Source organism: Zootoca vivipara, chromosome 7 (assembly GCF_965207765.1).
Source record: "Zootoca vivipara chromosome 7, rZooViv2.hap1.1, whole genome shotgun sequence".
Taxonomy (NCBI): Eukaryota; Metazoa; Chordata; class Lepidosauria; order Squamata; family Lacertidae; genus Zootoca; species Zootoca vivipara.
The window spans coordinates 7847134-7869625 of record NC_142590.1 but is presented as its reverse complement, the minus strand read 5'-3'; the positions used below and the strand labels follow the sequence as shown (position 1 = coordinate 7869625).

Here is a 22492-nt window from a genome sequence, read left to right as displayed (position 1 = left end):
AGCACGAGGCCATCATGGAGCCAATTACAGTGGGTTATGTGGATAGGCCAGTCAGGGCAAATGACGTGCTTCGCCTCCCTCTGAAAATTCGGTCCAGCTCTGTCTATGCCAGAACATGCTGCTCTGGAAAACAGAAATGGACTAGGGATGCCTCCCAGGCTTTTTTTGCGGTGGTGGTGGTGGGAGGGATTAAAGTGCACACTACTAGTGCAATTAAAGCGGATTAAAATACCCTAGCAGGGAGAATCCATTTAAAAACACACAGACAGATTTATAATTTTTTTTTGCAGTCTGGAAAGTGTGGGGTGAATGAATCGTTAGTGGGAAGACATGTAAACGCTGTAGAAACAAATTAGGATGAATGAAAAGTGAATGCTTGTTGTCCTAACCCCCACCCCACCCCCGCTTTTTCTTTTTGTGAATGCTCATATAATGTCATAACCAGATCAGGAGAAATACTCAGTGGTGACTAAACATAGTCTAGTCACCACGGGATCATCCACAATGCCGAGGAAGCACGAGTCCGAGAGGTTTTCCGCTTCTCCCACTGCATCCCACAGAAACCTCAGTCTGCTGAATAGCCAAATGCCATTTGTTCCAATTGTGTGGTAAGCAGCGGGTTTCCCTGGGGGGAAAACAGTGGTACTGATGAAGCCCTGTGTATGTCTTATGCAAGCAGATCAGGACGAACCCTGAATAACAGGTGACCCGGAGACGCCAAATCCAGCGTCTCTTCAGCGATTGTGGTGGTGAGAGAGTTCCCTGCACTTAACTGTTTTGAACCCGTGCAGATACCAGAGCAGTGATTTTACAGGTCAATCTGATGGGTGCATTAGTACCAGGGTGGATTTGATTGAAATCAAATAGATTTTAATCATGATTTTAATCACTAGTCAGTAAGACTTGATTTAAATCTTCTTCTTCTTTTTACAGAAAGACTCATTCTTGCTGGTATAATCTTAATATTTACAACCAGATGAAGGTTTCATTTTTGGAATGATAAATTTTCAGAGTAGTTTTTACAGTTATATGAAAAAATTACTGATTTGGTTCTACTATTAGAAATACATAGACAGATATTTATGAAATGACTGTTTATATTTGGGGAACTTTTCTGCTGTACTTTATTGGAAGGAGAAAAAAAATCATTTCCTTAATAACAATTTAAACAATTTATTTAACTAAAAGAATAACATTATAGCACATGTATCCATGTTTGTTAACTGATGTGGTTAAACAATTTAAAGGAGAAAACAGAGTTTTAGCACACATGAAAAACTTAAAACAAATCCTTATTTCCTGATGAATAGCCTTTGCACTATAATGTAACTTAAATAGAAAACTATCTTTAGAAAGATTTTTCCTTCAAAAGCATTTCATTTTAAAAATCCGATTATTATTTTTTAAAAAATCTAATATAAATTAAAAAATCTGATTTAAATAAAAAAACAGATTTTTGACACCCCCCAAAAAAATTTCCTTAATTTGCATAAGTAACTTCACCTGGGTCTTCTCCTCAAAGTCCCTTTCCTGGTGGAAGTTCCTTAACAGTACTTTTCTAATAGATGTCGTGACAACAGCACCAGAACCTTGCTCAACCATCTCCAGACATGCAGTTACTAAAAGCATCCAAAACATGCCAGGAAAAGCATGTCTTCTGCCCCTTTCCTTGGCATTGCCTGTTGGCTTGGGGGCTAGTTAACACACAGGTAAGAGGCCACACATGCAACCTAAAGTATCCCACATTTTTTCTGGGCATAGACTGCACTGGGAGCTGTAGCAGTGGAACAAAAGACTGACGGGAACCTTTCCACGCTCCAGCACTCCAGGACTTCTTCACATCTACCTGAGGGAACAAGGCAATTGTGTCAATTCTCTCTCCCCCCCCCCACTTCTGCAACAGGGTTAAAAAGGTCAAAATGAAGCAGCACCAAAAGCCTTATTTTCTTGCGACACCTGCTGGGTGACAGATGGATGGCAGCTAACAGATTGAGGTTGAATCCTGACAAGATAGAAGTACTGTTTTTGGGGGACAGAAGGCGGGCAGGTGTGGAGGATTCCCTGGCCCTGAATGGGGTAACTGTGCCCCAGGTGCGCAGCCTGGGAATCATTTTGGACTCGCAGCTGTCCACGGAGGCACAGGTCAATTCTGTGTCCAGGGCACCTGTTTACCAGCTCCATCTGGTACGCAGGCTGAGACCCTACCTGCCTGCAGACTGTCTCACCAGAGTGATGCATGCTCTAGTTATCTCTCGCTTGGACTACTGCAATGCGCTCTATGTGGCGCTACCTTTGAAGGTGACCCAGAAACGATAACTAATCCAGAATGTGGCAGCTAGACTGGTGACTGGGAGCGGCCGCTGAGACCACATAACACTGTTCTTGAAAGACCTATATTGGCTCCCAGTATGTTTCTGGGCACAATTCAAAGTGTTGGTGCTGACCTTTAAAAGCCCTAAACGGCCTCGGTCCAGTATACCCAAGGGAGCGTCCCCCCCATCATTCAGCCCAAACACTGAGGTCCAGCTCCAAGGGCCTTCTGGTGGTTCCCTCACTGAGAGAAGCAAAGCTACAGGGAACCAGGGCAGAGGGACTTCTCGGTTGTGGCACCCTCCCTGTGGAACGCCCCCCCCCAGATGTCAAAGAGAAAAACAACTACCAGACTTTTAGAAGACATCTGAAGGCAGCCCTGTTTAGGGAAGCTTTTAATGTTTGACGGACTATTGTATTTTAATATTTTGTTGGAAGCTGCCCAGAGTGGCAGGGGGGACCCAGCCAGATGGGCGGGGTATAAATAATAAATTGTTGTTGTTGTTGTTGTTGTTGTTGTTGTTGTTGTTGTTGTTGTTGTTGTAACACAGTTTGAATAGTGGGTCATTTGCCACTTCTAAAATGGCAGATAAGGCCCATGTTCAAAGTGAGTATGGAATGGAAGTCATGGAAACCAGAGGTCAGTCTCCCTAAGCATCCTTTTGTCTTGGGATCGTATTTGCAAAGCTCCCAGTACAGCTTTTTGAAGGAGGTAATGCAGTTTCCCAGGGGGCTTCTCATTTCCTCTCCCCTTGGTCATGGCAGATCTGCCAATTTCCCCTCCTTCAGCATAGCCTTGGAGAGAGCAGCGCTTTAGTATTGATACACCCTTGCCTGAACTTCTCCGCTCCCTTCTGTATAGCTGTACCAAACTGCAGCTTGCCTGCAACTAGATGCACAGAATGTTGCAACCCACTTCTTCTCACATATACAAAGAAGTGAGTCTACAACACCCACAATCCTACATTCAGCAACTAAGGCTCTGCATTCATTCCATGAGCATGTTCCAAATGATACTTTACTCGCCAAGCCCTCTTTGGGTTTACTCCAACCTGTTCTAGCCTTAAATTGGCTGTTTGCTGCTATCTTGTTTCCATGCCCATTCTCTGCAAAATCTTTCTACTTCAATATAAGTTGAACTCATCAGTTAGGAAAGCTGGGCATGCAAAATTAAAGCTGCATACCTTCAAACTTCAGTTGTCCGAAGGCATAAACTTAAGGAAGATGAGCTATCCCTTTAAATCACAGCCAAAGCTTACCCCTGTGTACTCAGTGGGATTAATTGTAGCCAGAACTGAAATATCTGCACAGTTGAAATGCACATAGATCTGTAACCTAACCTGTATTGGTGACTCGAGTGCAAAGCCAGGTGCGGTTGTTTCGGCCCCCTGCCCACCAGGCAACAGAAAGGTGAATATGTATGCGAGACAGGGCCTTTTGGATGGTGGCCCCCAAATGGATGAAATTCCCTCCTTAAATACATATAGCTCTGACTTTACTGACTTTAAAAATGGACCCAGATTTTTTCTTTTAATTCTAGCTGTTTTTCAAAATGTGCTGAATATTGCTTTAGCTGCTTTTGTTTTAATGTTATAATGTTAGTTGGGGATTATGGTTTTTTAAATTTTGGATTACCTATGTATTACTATTCTGGTGTCAGCTGCCGCAGACGAGTTTTGCCCTACAAGGTGATGCATAAATATTGGAAGTAAGTACACATAAATAAAGTTTGGGTGCGTTTTGCGGATATAGGGAACAAGCCAAAGCAGGCTGATGTGGCCAGTTGTTTCTTGAGGAATTTTCCTCTTGAAAAAACAAAAAGACCATTCCCACTTCTTATATTAAGGCGGAAATCCCCTCATTCTCTCCCTCTATCTTCAGCTAAATTGGCTTAGTACTTACACATAACAGACAAATCCATGTTATGAGAAAGCAATGTCTTTTTTAAAAAAGTGAATATTTTTGAGTAAGTCAAAACCAGTGAATGATAAGGTTTTTCTCTTAACAAAAGACACGTGGAGATTCTGGAAAACATACAGTGACACCTGACGAGGTTCAAAGCAGAACAGGGGCGAATAACCTCTGGCCTTCACTGTGTTGTTAGATCATCAATCCCAGCCGACATAGACAGTGGTCAAGGATGATGGGGAATGTCATCCCTCAACATCTGGAGGTTGAAAGGTTAGCCCAGGCATCCCCAAACTGCGGCCCTCCAGATGTTTTGGCCTACAACTCCCATGATCCCTAGCTAACAGGACCAGTGGTCAGGGATGATGGGAAAACATAGTCCAAAACATCTGGAGGGCTGAAGTTTGGGGATGCCTGGGTTAGCCCTTCTAGTTATGGAGAATAAAAAGGCGTTAAATGGCAGTGAGTTGAATTGCGAACAATTCATACTAAATCAAGCCTCCTCTTTGATGAATTGCTTTTGGCAGATAAAAAGAAAGCAGAGTCTTTTATAAGGATTAACTTCAGTTAAGACAACTTCAGTTGAAACGTTTGTATGATATATACCAGGCATCCCCAAACTGCGGCCCTCCAGATGTTTTGGCCTACAACTCCCATGATCCCTAGCTAACAGGACCAGTGGTCAGGGATGGTGGGAATTGTAGTCCAAAACATCTGGAGGGCCGAAGTTTGGGGATGCCTGATATATACAGAACTGTTATAGAACAGAATTCAAAATAGGCATTTGACAGTAACAATAAGCAGAGCAACAAGAGGTTATCTTGGCGGTGCCATCGTTAAAAAATATAATTAACAACTTGGACAAAACAATAAGGTAGGCTTGCCCAAAATCTGCGGTTAATACAAAGTTTACAGGTGTTGGCAATAGAATAATTCAAGAGGAGTTGGCTGCAAATAATAAGATGGAATTCACCAGTGACGAACCTGCAATATCCACACACAAGAAATACGAATGCAACACACATACACAAAAGTGGGGAAGTGAAGAAAGTCCACTTGATACCTGCATTACAGAAAACAAGCTCGGTGAGGACATTGGAAATAAACTAGAAGAGACTCAGTGAGGTAGATAACCATTTCGGGATGCGCCGAGCAAATGTAGACAGCCAATTGTTCAGCTTTATTTAGGGACGTGGGTGAAGCTGTGGGTTAAACCACAGAGCCTAGGGCTTGCCGATCGGAAGGTCGGCGGTTCAAATCCCCGCAACGGGGTGAGCTCCCGTTGTTCGGTCCCAGCTCCTGCCAACCTAGCAGTTTGAAAGCATGTCAAAGTGCAAGTAGATAAATAGGTACCGCTACAGCGGGAAGGTAAATGGCGTATCCGTGTGCTGCTCTGGTTCGCCAGAAGCGGCTTTGTCATTCTGGCCACATGACCCGGAAGCTGTACGCCGGCTCCCTCGGCCAATAACACGAGATGAGCGCCACAACCCCAGAGTCGGTCACGACTGGACCTAATGGTCAGGGGTCCCTTTACCTTTAACTTTATTTAGTGGTAGCTAGGCACCAGCTAAATTATCATGGATAGCTGTATTTCATGGTGGGCACAACACTGTAAGATTTTGTAGAAAAAGATAGTAAAAAGTGATTTAGCCTGTTAGGGGAATCTTCTGAATAAGCTTGCCAAATTTCCTTTGACTCCACCAGCCAAGGTTAAAAAGGCAGGTGCACCAAAAATGGGCATATTAGCTTCACGGTGTCCCAAAGTAATTTTTTTCATGTTAAATATTGATAAGCACTCTGTACCTCCATTGTCAATGTGTTTCCTTTCCCTTGGAGTATGCCAGTTCCGTATGATAAATAATAATAATAATAATAATAATAATAATAATAAATTTTATTTATACCCCGCCCTCCCCAGTCAAAAACCGGGCTCAGGGCGGCTCACGTCAACAGAATTACAATAAAACATAAAAACAATTAATTAAAATACAGATTAAAATACAGTATTAAAATTTAAAATGCAGCCTCATTTCAAGTAGTCCATAAGTCCAAGCCATGAGGAAGGAAAACACAGGGGTCAGGCTGAATCCAACCCAAAGGCCAGGCGGAACAGCTCTGTCTTGCAGGCCCTGCGGAAAGATGACAAATCCTGCAGGGCCCTGGTCTCCTGGGAAAGAGCGTTCCACCAAGTTGGGGCCAGTACTGAAAAGGCCCTGGCTCTAGTAGAGGCCAATCTAGCCATCTTATGGCTCGGGATCTCCAGAATATTGTTTTTTGTGGACCTTAAGGTCCTCCGTGGGGCATACCAGGAGAGGCGGTCCCGTAGGTACAAGGGTCCCAAGCCGCATAGGGCTTGGGAGAGGTGTAAAACACCTCTCACTACATCCCTTGGAAATAGGTTAGTTTCCCCAAGATCCAGGTAAAAGCAATTTCCCGGTGACGCTAAGCCAGGGGTCATGGTTTGTAGCAGGAGAGGAGTTTACCGCGATGTGTGAACACTGCCACTCTCATTTTAGAAGTGAGCTATACAACCTGAGCCAATGCTAATGGGCCACATTCATTTTCTAATACAAAGGTAAACCTCCTGGCCTTGACTGGGGAAGGAATTGAGACCATGCGATCTCAGAGTCTCCAGCCTCAAGTGTTATTACAAATCAATATATGACTTTTTTTTTTTAAAAAAAAGCTCCATTTCACTCCCATTTACCTGAATCTGTGTTGAGGCGCCTTGAAGACAGGTGCAGTGCAGAATGGTAACTGCGCCGGCGGGACTTGTAGGTGTTTTCGCTGCTCCTTTCCATGGAGAACTCATCTAACCAGGAGGTGTTTGTCCGCTTGTCTCGAATCGTAGAAAAGGACCGTCTCATGGAGCCTGGATCTGTAACCACCTGGAAATGTATCCCATGGGGGTGGGGGCAGGATGGTTAGCAAGGGCCTGCTGCAGTTCAGGAGGCAGATTTGCTATTACCAATTCAGAATACCGGTATATAATGTCACAAGGATTTACCTAGTTCGGGAAAGTTGTAAAGACACTTAACAGCAGGTGTGCTTGGAGGAGCCCTTCCCACTGAATTTTGTGGCGGGCGTGTACCTCTAATTATGATTATGTTAACAGAATTAGCCTACTGGTAGAATGACAGCAACTGCCCCACTGATGTCCCAGGCTTCCTCGTAAGTAGTGACAGACTAGAATTCTAGATTCAAGGATCGAATAAGACCCTGTTCCGCCCAATTCCTGATGGCAACTACTGGAACTCCTATCTGGCGAGTCTGTGTAGATCCATCTATTACAGGATGTCCTCCTCAACTTACATGGATGGACCAGCTCCTGAAATCTGCTGTGCCAAATCACATCAACTGCTGTTTCAGAGTCAGACTGAAAACTTGCACAGAATCCGGACTTGGCAGGTAGAAATGGGTGAATATGGGAGATGCTATATTATTAAGCAATAGCATACAGTGGTGCCTCGCTAGACGAAATTAATTCGTTCCACGGGTCTTTTCTTATAGAGAAAAAATTCGTCTAGCGAATCCCATAGGAATGCATTTGATTTTTTTTGAATTTTTTTTTGCCCATAGAAACGCATTAATTGAATTTCAATGCATTCCTATGGGAAACCGCGATTCGCTAGACGAATTTTTTGTAAAACGCATTTGTCTAGCGAGGCAAGCTCCGCTCGAAAAATCCTTTCGTTAAGCAGAAATTTCGTTAAGCAGGGCATTTGTTAAGCGAGGCACCACTGTATTTTATCTACTGGGTGCTGGTAGTTCATTTCAAGTACCTCCTGAAGCACTCTGGGCTCTCTCTTTTGAGGGAGGGCTAGGGTTGTCAATGGCAGAACAAAACCTAATGGTTAAGGGGGGGGGAATACATGGGAGTTTGAAAGGGGGAGCGCGAGCATCTTCGCCTTCCAATAGACTCTGGCCATTCTCCTCATCTTAGAAAAGGAGTTTGGGCTCTGGATGGCTTGCTCTGGTTTGCTCAAGAAGGTTGATGGCTAGTTGAAATTCTGCCTTGGAACAAAAATGGAACTGTGGGAAGAATTGCAATTGGAAGAACGGAGAGCTGAGAGCTAGAAGGGGTTTCAGAGGGGAGAAGCAGAGAAAGGGGTGGAGGAGGCTATTAAAGGAGGAGCAGAACCTCCAATAGCCAAATCTTGCATTTTGTTGGTACGTCCACCTGCAAATACTGCTATTGCCAGCAACACTCAGTATATCCCAGCTTCAGATTATCTGTCTGGGTCTGTTTTGAATCTGTGGCCTGTTTTCCACTGAAATGGTAAATGATAGTCTGAGCCCTACTATTTCAGTCGCTGGGGGGCTGAATGCTTTCCCTCACTTAAAAATTCCTTGGGTGAACAACACTGTCCTCTTTCCCTCTGACATGCTGGTGTCGTATATCCTGGCTGTTTCTTTTGTATGAAGGAACACTAATTCACAGGAGTGCACCCTTGCAGTCTGAAGCAAGGCAGCCCAGATATAGCTTCACCTGCGAGAATGAGGCCTTGAATTTGAATACAGTCATACCTCGGTTTAAGTACGCTTCGGTTTGAGTATTTTCAGTTTAAGTACTCCGCGGACCCGCCTGGAACGGATTAATCCACTTTCCATTACTTTCAATGGGAAAGTTCGCTTCAGGTTAAGTACGCTTCAGGTTAAGTATGGACTTCCGGAACCAATTACACTCATACCTCGGGTTAAGTACGCTTCAGGTTGAGTACTCCGCGGACCCGTCTGGAACAGATTAATCCACTTTCCATTACTTTCAATGGGAAAGTTCGCTTCAGGTTAAGTACATTTCAGGTTAAGTACAGACTTCCAGAACCAATTGTGTACTTAAACCGAGGTACCACTGCAATGTCAAATTCGCCATTTAATTCCCATAGCCATCATTAAAAAACAAACAAACAACCCTCTTCTGGCAGTTTGCTCTTTCTTATTTATAAATCCAGTCCTTAAGTGAATTTCCTAATTCACTTACTCATCTTTTGCCTTTCCACCAAGTCCATTCTCAGCCTACTTCCTGCCCCCTTTCCCCGTTTGCTCCTAGGCTTATTTCATTACTTTTGAGATTCCCTTCCCTTCCCACTGATTCATTCTACCCTTCCATCTGGAAGCTGCTGCCTTCCTGTAAAACTCTGGTTTTGCTTTCTCTTGCTCTCCCTCCTGTGGGCTCAGCCAGCTGTTACTGGACACCCCTCTCTGTGTCTAGAATCGAGGGGGGACAACGACACTTTAGGGTGTGATTTTCTGGAACTGGGAATCGTTGTGCAAGGGAGCAACAGCAGAACTCAGCTGTTACGTTGCCATTGTTGTCAAGCACAGATTTCTCAGCAGAATGAGAAGTCCCCGCTTCCCTCACAATTTGCTTATGCAAGCACGGCCAGGCTGACACAACAGACGTTGACAAGAACTTTTGCAAACAAGGGCCCTTCTTCACTGTGGGACAAGCTGAGAGTGAGAGTTTAATTACTGCAAAGCAGCATAGGCTGAAGAGTACAAACCTGGGAAAGTGTATCTCTCTCCGTTAATCAAAAATGATTACGAGACGGACAGACAGGGAAAAAAACACAACCCTGGCTCAACAGACAAAGAGATGAAGTATGGCCACGACTGATTGGACAGGATGCTTGGTGGCGGCCATGTAGACAAGTGTCTTAGGACAATGGGAATAGACTTGAAAGAGGAGGTGGCTATGTCGAGAAAATAAATAAATACTTTCCGGCTGGGAGAAGGGCTCTTCCAAACTGTCGCCATTCTTGCTGCCACCAGCAACAGTCTTGGTTGAAGGAGAGCCGGAAGGTGGTTTCCCCCAAAGCACAAACCTGCTACGTTTCACTGCAGACTTGGAAGAAGGTGGCATTAGGAAGCATTAGTGTGAAAGCTGAGCAACGGAAGGGTTGATTCCCTTTGGACAAGTGACTAATTCTGCATTCCAGCTCTCCACCTGCAAAGTGGGCGGGTTGGAGAGTATATTCTCCATCTCGGTGGGACACCGCAGAGCGTTCCAACTCTTTTGTCGAAGGGGATGGAGGACTGCCTCGTAGGGGGGCCAACTCAAATGGCAGATTGTAGCCTGTGCACACTAAAGCTAAGCAACAACCTCCTGTGGGAAAGGTTCATACATCTCATGCCATGCTATATTCCTGTTTGTTCAGGCATCGTTTCACTTGGTTTTACCTGGGGATCCACAGTCAGGCGTGGCATGGAAGAGGCCCTCCCAGATACAGCTCGTTCCTGAGTATCCACCGGGAGGTAGCTGCCACAGTTAGGGGGCCGCACTCTTTTAAACTCTCTAACCTCTGGCTCCTGGAAATAAACACACAGCCAAGCTCATGGGGTTTCGCTTGATCACATAGGTTGCCATCTGCTGCCAATGGCTTTTTCATGAGTGCGTTAGGAATGCTTAAAACACAGTGCTTTATGCTGGCGAGAAAGGGGGTAGGAGACTTGAACTCCTAAGCACATTGGGACTCTCTAGCAAGGAAGGAAGTGGGCTTAGGAATGTTTAACAGCAATTGTTGTTTGACTGGAAAGCAGGTGTATTGGTTCCAGAATATCTGAGTGTAGAAATCCAGCACAGGTTTTTCTTCTTATTGGATAGGTTTCTTTGGACATCAGTTTGGATTTAAATCAATGACATTCAAAGGGAACGACTGGGCTGGATTTCTGTGCCTTTCTGGTTTATCTCCAGCTGCAATTCTCAAAGCACTTTCACTGGCAGAAATGCTCTCGGTGCCAGATATATGCACTCTGTGAGATCTGTTCTTCGATATTTTTTTAAGCCTGGCGGATTCTGTGTCTTTCTCCCTATCTGATCAATTAGTAATGACTTTACTGGACATGCACAAAGTGTTGGGATATTTTTGTTTGATGCCCATTTTCATTATTTCTCTTTTTGTTAGGGGCAACAATGATAAATAATATAATTATTTTATTGGGGGGGGAAGATTGGGGAACAGTGGCTCAGGTTGCATGTAACCACTGTTTAGCCTTATGAGGGTGAGAGGCACATACCTGCCAAGTCCCTGCCTGAGAAATAAGGGACTGGACCGGAAGTAGCAGACCGGAAGTAGCGCTGCCGCCATTTTGGAACTGGGAGGAGCATGCTCAGAAGCGACTTTTGATGCTGCTCTGCCCTGTTCCAAAATGGCCGCCGCTGCAGCCATTTTGGAACTGGGCAGAGCAGCATCAAAAGTCACTTCTGAGCATGCTCCGCCCAGTTCCAAAATGGCCACCACGCCAGAATAAACTGGGAAAAAACAAAAAAATCCATTTTTTTGCTGGGAACAGCTGGAAAAACGGGGGTTTCCCGGGGAATACGGGAGACTTGGCAGCTATGGAGAGGCAGCGTGCCCTCGGTTAACATGTTACACCTTTCCTCCCCCCTTCCAGCATGGCTGCAGTGGGGAGACTTCAGCTTCCATTTTTAGATAAACCATAGTTCAACATGTCACCCAGTCCTCAAACTATAGTTAATCTTAACTATGGTTAGTGAGAACAAGCTAGAATCACAAACTATGGTTTGAAGTTGGCCTGTTTCAATAAACCATGGTTAGAATTCCATAAACCATGGTTAAGATTAACCACAGTTTGTCCAGGTTCAGACTAGGGCCGGATTTAGGCTTGATGAGGCCCTAAGCTACTGAAAGTAATGGGGCTGTCCTTTGTCAACAACAAATTGTCACTGTTTTTTTTTTTTTTGTGTGTGTGTGTGTGTGTGTTAAACATATAAAAAGGTAAAGGGACCCCAGACCATTAGGTCCAGTCATGACCGACTCTGGGGTTGCGCGCTCATCTCACATTATTGGCTGAGGGAGCCGGCGTACAGCTTCCAGGTCATGTGGCCAGCATGACAAAGCCGCTTCTGGTGAACCAGAGCAGCACACAGAAATGCCGTTTACCTTCCCGTTGTAGCGGTCTCTATTTATCTACTTGCACTTTGACGTGCTTTCGAACTGCTAGGTTGGCAGGAGCTGGGATCGCAGAAGCTCACCCCGTCGCAGGGGTTCGAACCGCCAACCTTCTGATCAGCAAGCCCTAGGCTCTGTGGTTTAACCCACAGCACCACCTGCGTCCGTGTTGAATATATGGTAATTTATGGACCTAATAGGTATCTACAGTAAAGCCATTTGCACATAACAAAATATGTATTTTATCAAAGTAATTGTTGAACTTATCTTATATTTTGGAAATGTACACCCAGTTTTTTCCTTTAATTTTTTTTTGGGGGGGGGGCAAGAGAGTGGGGCCCTAAGCTATAGCTTGTTTAGCTTATACGTAAATTTGGCACTGGTTCATACGACATGGTAAGATCATGAAAAAGAGAAGGGACACCATCTGAATTCCTTCTTGAAGCCTAAGGCTCACCTAGCCTTATACAAACCAGCCCAGTCATAGCTACCAAGTTCCGGCCTGAGAAATAAGGGACTGGACTGGAAGTAGCAGACCGGAAGTAGCGCTGCTGCCATTTTGGAACTGGGCGGAGCATGCTCAGAAGCTACTTTTGATGCTGCTCTGCCCTGTTCCAAAATGGCCGCCGCACCAGAAGTCGTGCTGCAGCCATTTTGGAACTGGGCAAAGCAACATCAAAAGTCGCTTCTGAGCATGCTCCACCCAGTTCCAAAATGGCCGCCGCGCAAGAATAACCCGGGGGAAAAACCCCTAATCTGTTTTTTTCGGCTGGGAACAGCTGGAAAAACAGGGGTTTCCCGGGGAATACGGGAGACTTGGCAGCTATGTATGTCACTGGTAGGGATGACATCACACAGAAGAGTCTGGCAAAAGATTGCCTGCAGTTTCTTGTTTCAGGCTGAAGTGGGAAAGAGCCCGAGGATACAAACTTTACACTTTGAGAAGCACACAGAGCAGACTGGAGAGGCACACTTATATAGCACTGCAGTGCAACAAGTGTCAGGGGTGGCACACCGATGTGCACACACGCACAATCATACACACACACACAGACACTAGTGCTGCTGACTGAAAAGTTGAGTGTATGTTTTGGGTCAGGGGCATATGTTCACATTTGTGTGATGTGACTAAACAGTTTCATTTTGCAGCATGGACACCAGCAGTGAAGACATGATGGACACAAACCCAGAAGCACTGGATACCGTGGTTGTTGTTGTTTTTAAACTGGGTAAACTGGGTAAACCACTTGATGAAATGGCTACAAAATGAGAGGAAACCAACCTGTGAAAAGACCGGCATCGTCAACAGCTGCAATGAACAGTGAATTTTTTTAAAACTAGCTTAAGCCAGAAGTAACCACTGATAGCACCCCAAAGATCTGACTTGGTTATTAATCGGTAGTTTGCATACATTTTGCATTTCTAAACTTCTGCAAAACATGTCTGTCTGTAGCTTAAAGGATTTACAGAATGATTGTACCTTCCAGCAGTGCTTACCCATTCACTGATTCTCTAGTTGCTAGAATTGTCATTGAACATTCATTATGGTTAAAAAAAGTCTCTTGGAATCTCTAAGAAACAGTGGAAAGCAACGGTTTTATGTGTTCAGTTTCTGTTAATTGGTTTTCATGGGAAACTTACAGATTCTTGCTTCACACAATTAACTCAAGGCAGTGTCAATTTACTCTTGGCAGAAAGCCAAGGTCTGCCTGACCTGGAAACTACTCTCTGATTGGTTAATGACTAGCACTGAACTCTGTTATCTAGGAATGCTAGCACTGTTGTACCTTGTTGAGTGTTAGGAGTAGAAGTGCTGTGTATATGGTTGAAGAGAGAGAGACAGAGAGGATTTATTTTGCTTTGCTTTGTATGCAGAAACTCTGCTGGTTTTATTTTCTTTTAATAAATCCTGTAAATAGTTATTCTGCGTCTAGCCGACTAGTCATTTCCACCTCAACTAGCTTCTGCGCTGTGCAGGAGAACTCTGCTACGTTTGGGCTAAAGCCACTAGAGCTATGCCTGACACTTCAAAATTCTAAGATTATGTATTTTTATAATTGTGTATTCTATTGTGTAACCCGCCCCGAGGCCTTACGGAGAAGGGCAGGGAAATAATCCAATGAATATGAATAAGTATAAAATAGTGTTGAAGGAACTGCTGCTTTTGAAAAGAAAAACCAGTCTGATTGCACACAATGCAGAGATACAGTGGTACCTCTGGTTACAAACTTAATTCGTTCCGGAGGTCCGTTCTTAAGCGGAAAACGTTTTTATCCTGAGGCACGCTTTCGCTAATGGGGCCTCCCGCTGCATGTGTGCCTCTGGTGAGCAATTTCCGTTCGCATCCTGGGGCAAAGTTTGCAACCAGGAGCAGCTACTTCCGGATTAGTGGAGCTCGTAACCGGAAGCGTTCGTAACCAGAGGTACCACTGTGCCGTGTTTTATTTGGGTTTGGAAGAGGAAGGGAAGGCAACATCCAGTGATGTTCAAGCTTTTGAATACATTTCGGATTAAAATAAGGACAATGGAATATATTTTGTGAGCATCTGTTTTTACTTTTGTATACCTCATGAGAGCCATAGTAAAGATACCATGTAGTACCCTGATTCCTTTCGGGAACAGACAAGAGGTTCTGCCTACCAGAAATCTCTTTTCTAGGTGGTTGTAGGACAGCAGCAAACCATGATGGCTGAGTATGTTGGTGGCATACCTGCCAAGTTCCTGCCGGAAAAATAAGGGACCGGACCGGAAGTAGCAGACCGGAAGTAGCGCTGCCGCCATTTTGGAACTGGGCGGAGCATGCTCAGAAGCGACTTTTGATGCTGCTCTGCCCAGTTCCAAAATGGCCACCGCGCCGAAAGTCACGCTGCAGCCATTTTGGAACTGGGCAGAGCATCATCAAAAGTCGCTTCTGAGCATGCTCCGCTCAGTTCCAAAATGGCTGCGTGCCAGAAAACGTTTCTGCGCATGTCCAGAGACTCCAGACATCCGCAGAAGGAGCCTCCCCCAGCTGGTAAGTAAACCAGGGGAAAACAAAAAAAATCTGTTTTTTCCGCTGGGAACAGCTGGAAAAACGGGGGTTTCCCGGGGAATACGGGAGACTTGGCAGCTATGGTTGGTGGTACTCAGAGAGTAGTTAGGCTCCTTCATTAGCCCTATCATAGTTGTGCAACTATGACATTAGCATCCCTTGACAGGTCTCTAAGAGGAGAGACACGGAGCGGATATTTCCCAGACGAATACTGTTGCTCAGTTAGACAATTGAGCCTCGCCTGGCGTACAGAAATGTTCGCTCTTCTTCTTGTAAAGCCTGCCCAATATTCAAGGCTGATCCTGATTGTACTCTGCAGTCTAATCTTCTTCAAGTCAGCTGCTCTTGGCTTCCCAATGATCCTATCAGAGATGAATCCAGGAATGGCGGCGCATGTGCCCAACAATCATCACAGGGGTTGGCCAACAGCTCTTCTCCTTTTCTCTAACAGAAATGGCACCCTTGCACGTAACCATCAACGAGAACGGCTCAGGGTGTGACAAAACAGAATTTTGGAGGATATAAATAAACAAAGGGGAGGGAATTAAACCTGGCTCAGTTTCAATACAACATCCCACAGGATGGCTTTGGGAAAGACTGTCAGAATATGTCCTGGGAATAAAGGTCTAGAAGGAGAGAAGAGGTAAGATTAGTAAAGCCATCTATATAGGCAAGCACACTGATGCTTGAACTCCAGATGGCAACCCAAAGTGCCAGGATTTCACATGAACAGAACAGAACAGAATAGCACGAGAAACATTCATAAATGGACTTACCAGAGATTGCTGCTCTTGATATTCCCCTTGGGATGGATCCATGCAAGCCAGCTGGAATATCTCTTGGGGAGAGAGTGGGCTCAGGGAAGGGAACCCACTCCGGCTGCTCCTGTAAAGTTAACCTAGCTTCAAATGAAAGGAGAACACAAAACTCTGATGGTCCAACTCCTGTTGGTTATTTCTTTGACTCCCGCCAAACAGAAGATCTTGCAGCATTTCATTAAGAGCCTCACTCCACGATGAACAACACGCCATCTCGGGGCACAGTGGATAGCTCAGCCAGTAGAGCATGAGACTCTTGATCTCAGGGTCATGAGTTCGAGCCCCACATTGGGCAAAAGATTCCTGCATTGCAGGGGGTTGGACTAGATGATCCTCATGGTCCCGTCCAACTCTACAATTCTATGATTCTACAAAGATCTCCAGTTCAGAGGCCACTGCCATTAGAAGTAAATGTTCATTTATAGGAGAAACGGGGCCTTCTCTGTGGGGAGTTTGTGGAGTTCTCTTTGGGAGAAGCTGCTGGTCCTTTTAAGGCGTTATTGTTCTATTACTATTGTTAAGATAACCATATGATAATAAAAACAAGGAGCATGATCCAGCCAAAGTTAAGTCCACTTTAATCCTATTTATTCCAAGGGGAAAGGTTACACACACAACTTAACTCTGTCCTGTTAAACTCAATGGGCTTATGAACCTGGATTGTGCAGGAAGGAGAAGAAAGCCAATTTTAATCTGCACACAGCAGCAAAAGATAAAAAACAACAACAACGCCTTCAAACCTGCGCCATCAGCTGTTTTGTTTCTTTAATCAATAGTGTCACCCTACGGCTGTACCATCAGTGTGGTGTAGTGGTTAAGAGCGGTAGACTCGTAATCTGGGGAACCAGGTTCGCATCTCTGCTCCTCCACATACAGCTGCTGGGTGACTTGGGCTAGTCACACTTCTCTGAAGTCTCTCAGCCCCACTCACCTCACAGAGTGTTTGTTGTGGGGGGGAGGGGGAGGAGATTGTTAGCCGCTTTGAGACTCCTTCAGGTAGTGATAAAGCAGGATATCAAATCCAAACACTTCTTCTTCTTCCAAATAAATATGCATAAGTAAATGTAGTCCTTATGGAACATGTACAGTTGGTTGACAAGCCAAAAGTGATTTAACAAGGGCTGAATCAGAGAAAGCCTTTTCCACAGTGGCCTATCTGTTCCTGGAATAATGTTTTGTACATGCAGGGGGTTTCTTTGTGTTTGTTTGTTTTAAAAAGCAATTTATTAAGTTTTTCAAATAGACACATTAAACACATTAAACAAAACAAAACATTCAACAATAAACACAACACACAAAATTTTTCTCTTTTTAACATCTCTTCATCTATCTCGAATTCCCAATGCTCTGTCAAGCTTTGACTTCCCTCCCTCCCCTCATCTGGTTTTCTTATCAACTCTTATCTCGCAGTTCCTTTACTCCTCCTACTTAAAGTCATTTCGTAGGATTTATTTCAGTCCTGCAAGTGTCTTTAAACTTCTACAATTCCTCTCCATATAGTCCACAAATTTACTCCAGTCTTTTTGGAACTTTGCCTCTCCCTGGTTTCGGATCCTGCTAGTCAGTCTTGCTAATTCTGCATAGTCTATCATTTTTGTCTGCCACTCTTCAATCGTCGGTAACTCCTGAGTTTTCCATTTTTGGGCTAACAAAGTCCTTGCTGCGGTTGTCGCATACATAAACAATACTTGATCCTCTTTTACAATCTCTTTTCCTATATGACCCAATAAAAAAGCCTCCGTTTTTTGGGGAAAGGTATATTTTAAAATCTTTTTCAGTTCATTGTATATCATTTCCCAAAATCTTTTAACTTTTTCGCAAGTCCACCACATATGATAAAATTCACCATCCTTCTCTTTACATTTCCAGCATGTTTTACTACTCATCCTATACATCTTGGCTAATTTTACTGGTGTTAAATACCACCTGTTTCTTTGGGGGGTTTCTTTGAATAATATTTTCACTCCAAGTTATTTCTAGACTTCATGTAGAGTTTGAAAAATGCTATCAATGCCCCCCTCCCATTCAGACTTGGGATGGCAGGGAGAAAGGGTATGCCTTGACATAGCACAGGATTTTGGAAACTTTGGAGGAGGAATGGAAAAGGAACAAGAGGCTATTCTGGCCATTTCTCCCAGTCAGCCTTCATGATCAGGGCTGGTTTCTTTGCAATTCTGCATCTTCTGTGGACTGTATATTGGGGGCATGCTGAGTCTCTCAGTAGTGCAAAAAAGCACTGTACCCCTGATTGCCTCTGTTCCCTAGAATGATGCACTTGCCAGGTTATGGTAAGACCCAATTCAGATTTGTCTCCCATTTATTTGTTATTTCTGTTACGTCTTTTGGCGCTTTCAGATGGAGAGCTGGTAGCATTCTCTTAACTGTTGCGTTCTCCTTTTATTTTGCAGCAGAGAATCTATGCTGTTTCCTGGCATGCACATTCTGTTATGTTTTGGTTACATAGCAGGCGCGAGCCTCCTCAGCCTTCTCCCAACTCCTCTTCGTGGTTACTTAATCATTTCTACAAGTTGTTCCTTCTCCACCCACCCCCCTGCCACACACACACACACACAAACACCCCACCCACCCCCGGCAGAAAACAGTAAAGGACTTAATGCAGAGTGACTTTCTCTCCGGTTGTGAATTTTCTCCGCTAAAAGAAAAGTTAATGTTCTGCCCTTTCTGAGAAACTGTAATTCCTTTCCCCATTGCAGCAAGAGTAATTAAACACACACACACACACACAGAGAGAGAGAGAGGGAGAGAGAGAGAGAGAGAGAGAGAGAGAGAGAGAGAGAGAGAGAGACGAAGCAACAGGAATTCTCTAATTTGGGTGTGTGTGTGTGTCAGATTAGCAGCAGTAGAAAGAGGAAGCAATTAATCAGGCAGAAACCAGCAGGAGGAGCTTGAAGAAAAATAAGGGGAAATAGCCACAATGAACAGCCACACCTGTGGAGTTTCTGCTAAGGTTCCATTCTTTTCAAATTGGATTTTCCATGGTAGGGAAAAACAGGCAGCAGTCGCTGGTAAAACATTGGCTGATTCTACAAGGGGATGGGAAATATTGTCTGTACTGCCTGTGTTGCAAGAATTCTAAGGCCTCAAATATAGAATAAATATTCAAAAATGCACATATATCTAAATATATACTGGTAAATCACATAACTGAACAGGAGAGCAATCCTGAAGCTATTTTGACTCTCCCATTGACCTCAAAATATTCCTCTGCAGTAAGGGAGGCAAATGGGGAAAGCCTTCCCATTGTCTTTTCGCCTACAAATCCTGTCTTAAGGGTGTATTTGTGTATGGACAGGATGAGCCTGTGACCTGGATTCAGGAACTAAAATATTAACCATCACCAAAAAATGGCCAGGCTGCCCAAGTAATGCAATAAGTGACCATTCTCAGGTATCCTGGCAGACAGGATTTCTGCTGTAGACCACCTCCTTCTGTGATGTATGTATGATGATTTTGGGGTGGTCTTTGGCTAAGGCGGTTGGGCAATGTCCAAAGTCTTTAAAGGTTCCTGCACTCTTTTGTTCAGGGTCTCTTCCTCCTTGGAAGCAGGGGAGGGAAGTCTGCTGCAACAGAAAAATAAAGATCTGCCTTGCTTTCCACTGGATCCTGCCTCTATCCATTCTTCTCTGACCGATCATGGACTTAGGGGACTCAGAGTCCTATGGGGAGTTGGGCAGCAAAAGCCAAACCCCAATTTTTACATCACCTGTAAACTCAGTTGCCTCATTTGTATAGTGCCTCATTTGGAATATGGAAAGATGTTTATGTCAATTATGGTTCCTCCGCTTCTCGTTTTTCCATTCTTCAGTCATTTTTGCCCAATTCCTGCATCAGTTTGCAGTATCACAAAGATCTGCACACTCCCAGCATATGCAGTTTTGCCTCACGTAGAATCACAGAGTTGTAGACTTGGAAGGGAGAATGAGGGTCATCAAGTCCAACCCCTTGCGATGCAGGAATCTTTCGCCCAAAGGGGGGGGGCTCAAACCCACTTGAGATTAAGAGCATCACGCTCTACCAACTGAGCTATCAATGGTGACTAACACACACACACACACACACACTTTTGCAAGCAATTTTCGAGCACATAATGCATTTTTTGTGTGCACTTCCTCTTCATAGTCACATTTTGCATGCATATATTTGTTGGAGAGCTGGCTCACAAAATGCATATTGTGAAGGACAGCTGAATTACGATTCTTGTATTGGTTGTGGAGTGCAAATTAAGTAGGCCCACGTTAAAATGTAAACTGGATGGTTTTTTCCTGCAGTGGAGGAGGAGAAACAGTGTATCTGTTGTCCCTCCCCCTTGCTAAACTGCATCGGAGCAAGCAGGAGGGGACAACCCCTCCACAGATGCTCTCCTCCCTTGCCGATCACAGGAAGTCCAAATTTATTAGTTCTCTCCCACCCTTAGCCGGGAAAAGCGCTTTATATCTTTAGTGCCATTCTAAAGAACAACACAATTGCAGCCCGAATATGCAGATACGCCCGCATGGACATGTCGTTTTACTCAAACATCTGCACTTACAGTCCTGAAAGGGTATCTTGCTGGAGGTAAGGCAAAGCTTTGGCATTAGAAATGATCTCCTGAGGAAGAGAGGAAGGCTCCATGCGCTGGAACATTGGGGCATTTTTCTGGATTCAAAATAATGATAAAAAAGGGGAGGGGAAAATAATCTCAGTTCAAAATACAGATTGGTAAATAAACAACAACACAGTGTTTCTTAATGGTGAATCTAGTTTTGATGGGGAACGGCACCTCTTCGGCATGCGCATCTGAAGTCGGTTGGATGTGTGTATCTTACAACTAAGTGAGCGAAAGCGCGGGTGGCACTGTGGTCTAAAACCACCGAGCCTCTTGGGCTTGCCGATCAGAAGGTCGGCGGTTCGAATCCCCATGACGGGGTGAGCTCCCATTGCTCTGTCCCAGCTCCTGCCAACCTAGCAGTTCAAAAGCACACCAGTGCAAGTAGATAAATGGGTACCACTGCAGGGGAAAGGAGAGGGGAACCGCTAGAGTTTTCCCCAATCTGACCTGGTCCTGTAAGATGAGCTGCACTGGGGGGGATTTCTAAGCCTTTGTGGTTACTTATAAGACAAATCATGCCTTCTCCATTGCTCATGAACTACAGCAAGGCTGTAAGCATGGTTTATATGGGGTGGAGTGGGATGTCACAATCGATGGCATTCATTTCAGGGAATGCACCCCCCGGGGATGGAGGCATTTGTTGGATTTTTTTGAATAGTCAAGTTACTTTAGAACCGGTCTAATGTTAATACTGTCTGTTTAAGAGAAACAGGTGCCGGTGTTTCTGTTATTTGCTCACAGGCGTGGGCTCTGCTTCTTGTATATAAGGCTCTGCCAGAAAGCCTTCTGCATTTCTAAGTTAGATCTTTCAGTTTGATTCATCTCTTAGTAGATCACTCTCTCAGTTGTTCTCAGTTTAAGAGATTCCAAGTTGAATCTTATTGAGAGAGACTCTCAGTTTAAGAGATTCCTTAGTTGAATCTTAGTATGAGAGTTGCTTAGTTATGAAGCTAGTTTGCTGTTAATTCTTGGGTAGTTTAATGGGAGTTATGTGGGAGTTTGTGGGAGGTTTGGAATGGGTTGAAGGTTGGAATGTTGCTAAGAGAGAAAGCATTTATCTTTAGTTTAAAGTCTCTTTAGAGTCAGTTTGTATTTCAGTTAAAGAAACCCAACCGTTTATATTTTCATCTGCATACTTTTACAAGTGTGCAGCTAGTAAGGGGTTTCATATAAGGGAGATAATTCACTACGCTCTTGGTGGCGTTTTCTTAGCCAGGTCAACTTCTGACTGCGTATACTCTGCGTGAAGCGTACTTTAAAGGGCCACTGTAAAACTGGGATATATGATTTACTGTATATTCCTGCGTATAAGACTACTTTTTAACCCAGGAAAATCTTCTCAAAAGTTGGGGGTCGTCTTATATGCCGGGTCATATTTCTTATATGGCAAGTATATCCCAAACTCTGTATTTTAACTGGAAAAGTTGGGGGTCGTCTTATAAGCCCAGTCGTTTTATATGCCGGAATATACAGTAGGTTAAGCAGGTTTCAATATCCAGTTTTCTCCAATATTATTCTTATCATATATATATTATTTCCAATAGCATTAATGTGACATATGCTATGGCTTGTTCCTTCTGGAATCCAGTATGGGATACACAGTTGACCCCTTCTGTGTTGCCCCCTGCCCGTTTATTCCTAGGGCCACCATTGCCTTGTAAATTGCCTGAAAGGGAGGCTAGCTGGGAACCATACATAGGTCAAGATGAGCTCCTTGGAGAAACATCAGAAAACAAGCCTAACAGATAAGGCAATCAAGAAAAACCAAATACGGGAATGCATCAATAGGTTGGAAGTCATTTGTTAACTCCTGCGCAAATAACCCCCAGCTCCCCATGTTGATATTTCTCGTGCAAATATCATTTCCATAAGCTTTCAACCCTCAATGCAGTAGGATTGCTGT

At 44.3% G+C, this 22492-nt stretch overlaps 1 protein-coding gene across 1 annotated transcript in view; it reads right to left on the bottom strand.

Annotated features, from left to right (window-relative positions):
* Window positions 1–22492, bottom strand: part of CACNA1E (calcium voltage-gated channel subunit alpha1 E) — a 327543-nt gene that overhangs the window by 6652 nt on the left and 298399 nt on the right. The window contains exons 41-44 of the mRNA XM_088673714.1: window positions 20530–20636; window positions 15939–16047; window positions 10399–10527; window positions 6926–7106 (exon numbers count right to left, since the gene is read on the bottom strand). Coding sequence (XP_088529840.1) covers window positions 6926–7106; window positions 10399–10527; window positions 15939–16047; window positions 20530–20636 — 526 coding nt within the window. The remainder of the gene's footprint in view (window positions 1–6925; window positions 7107–10398; window positions 10528–15938; window positions 16048–20529; window positions 20637–22492) is intronic.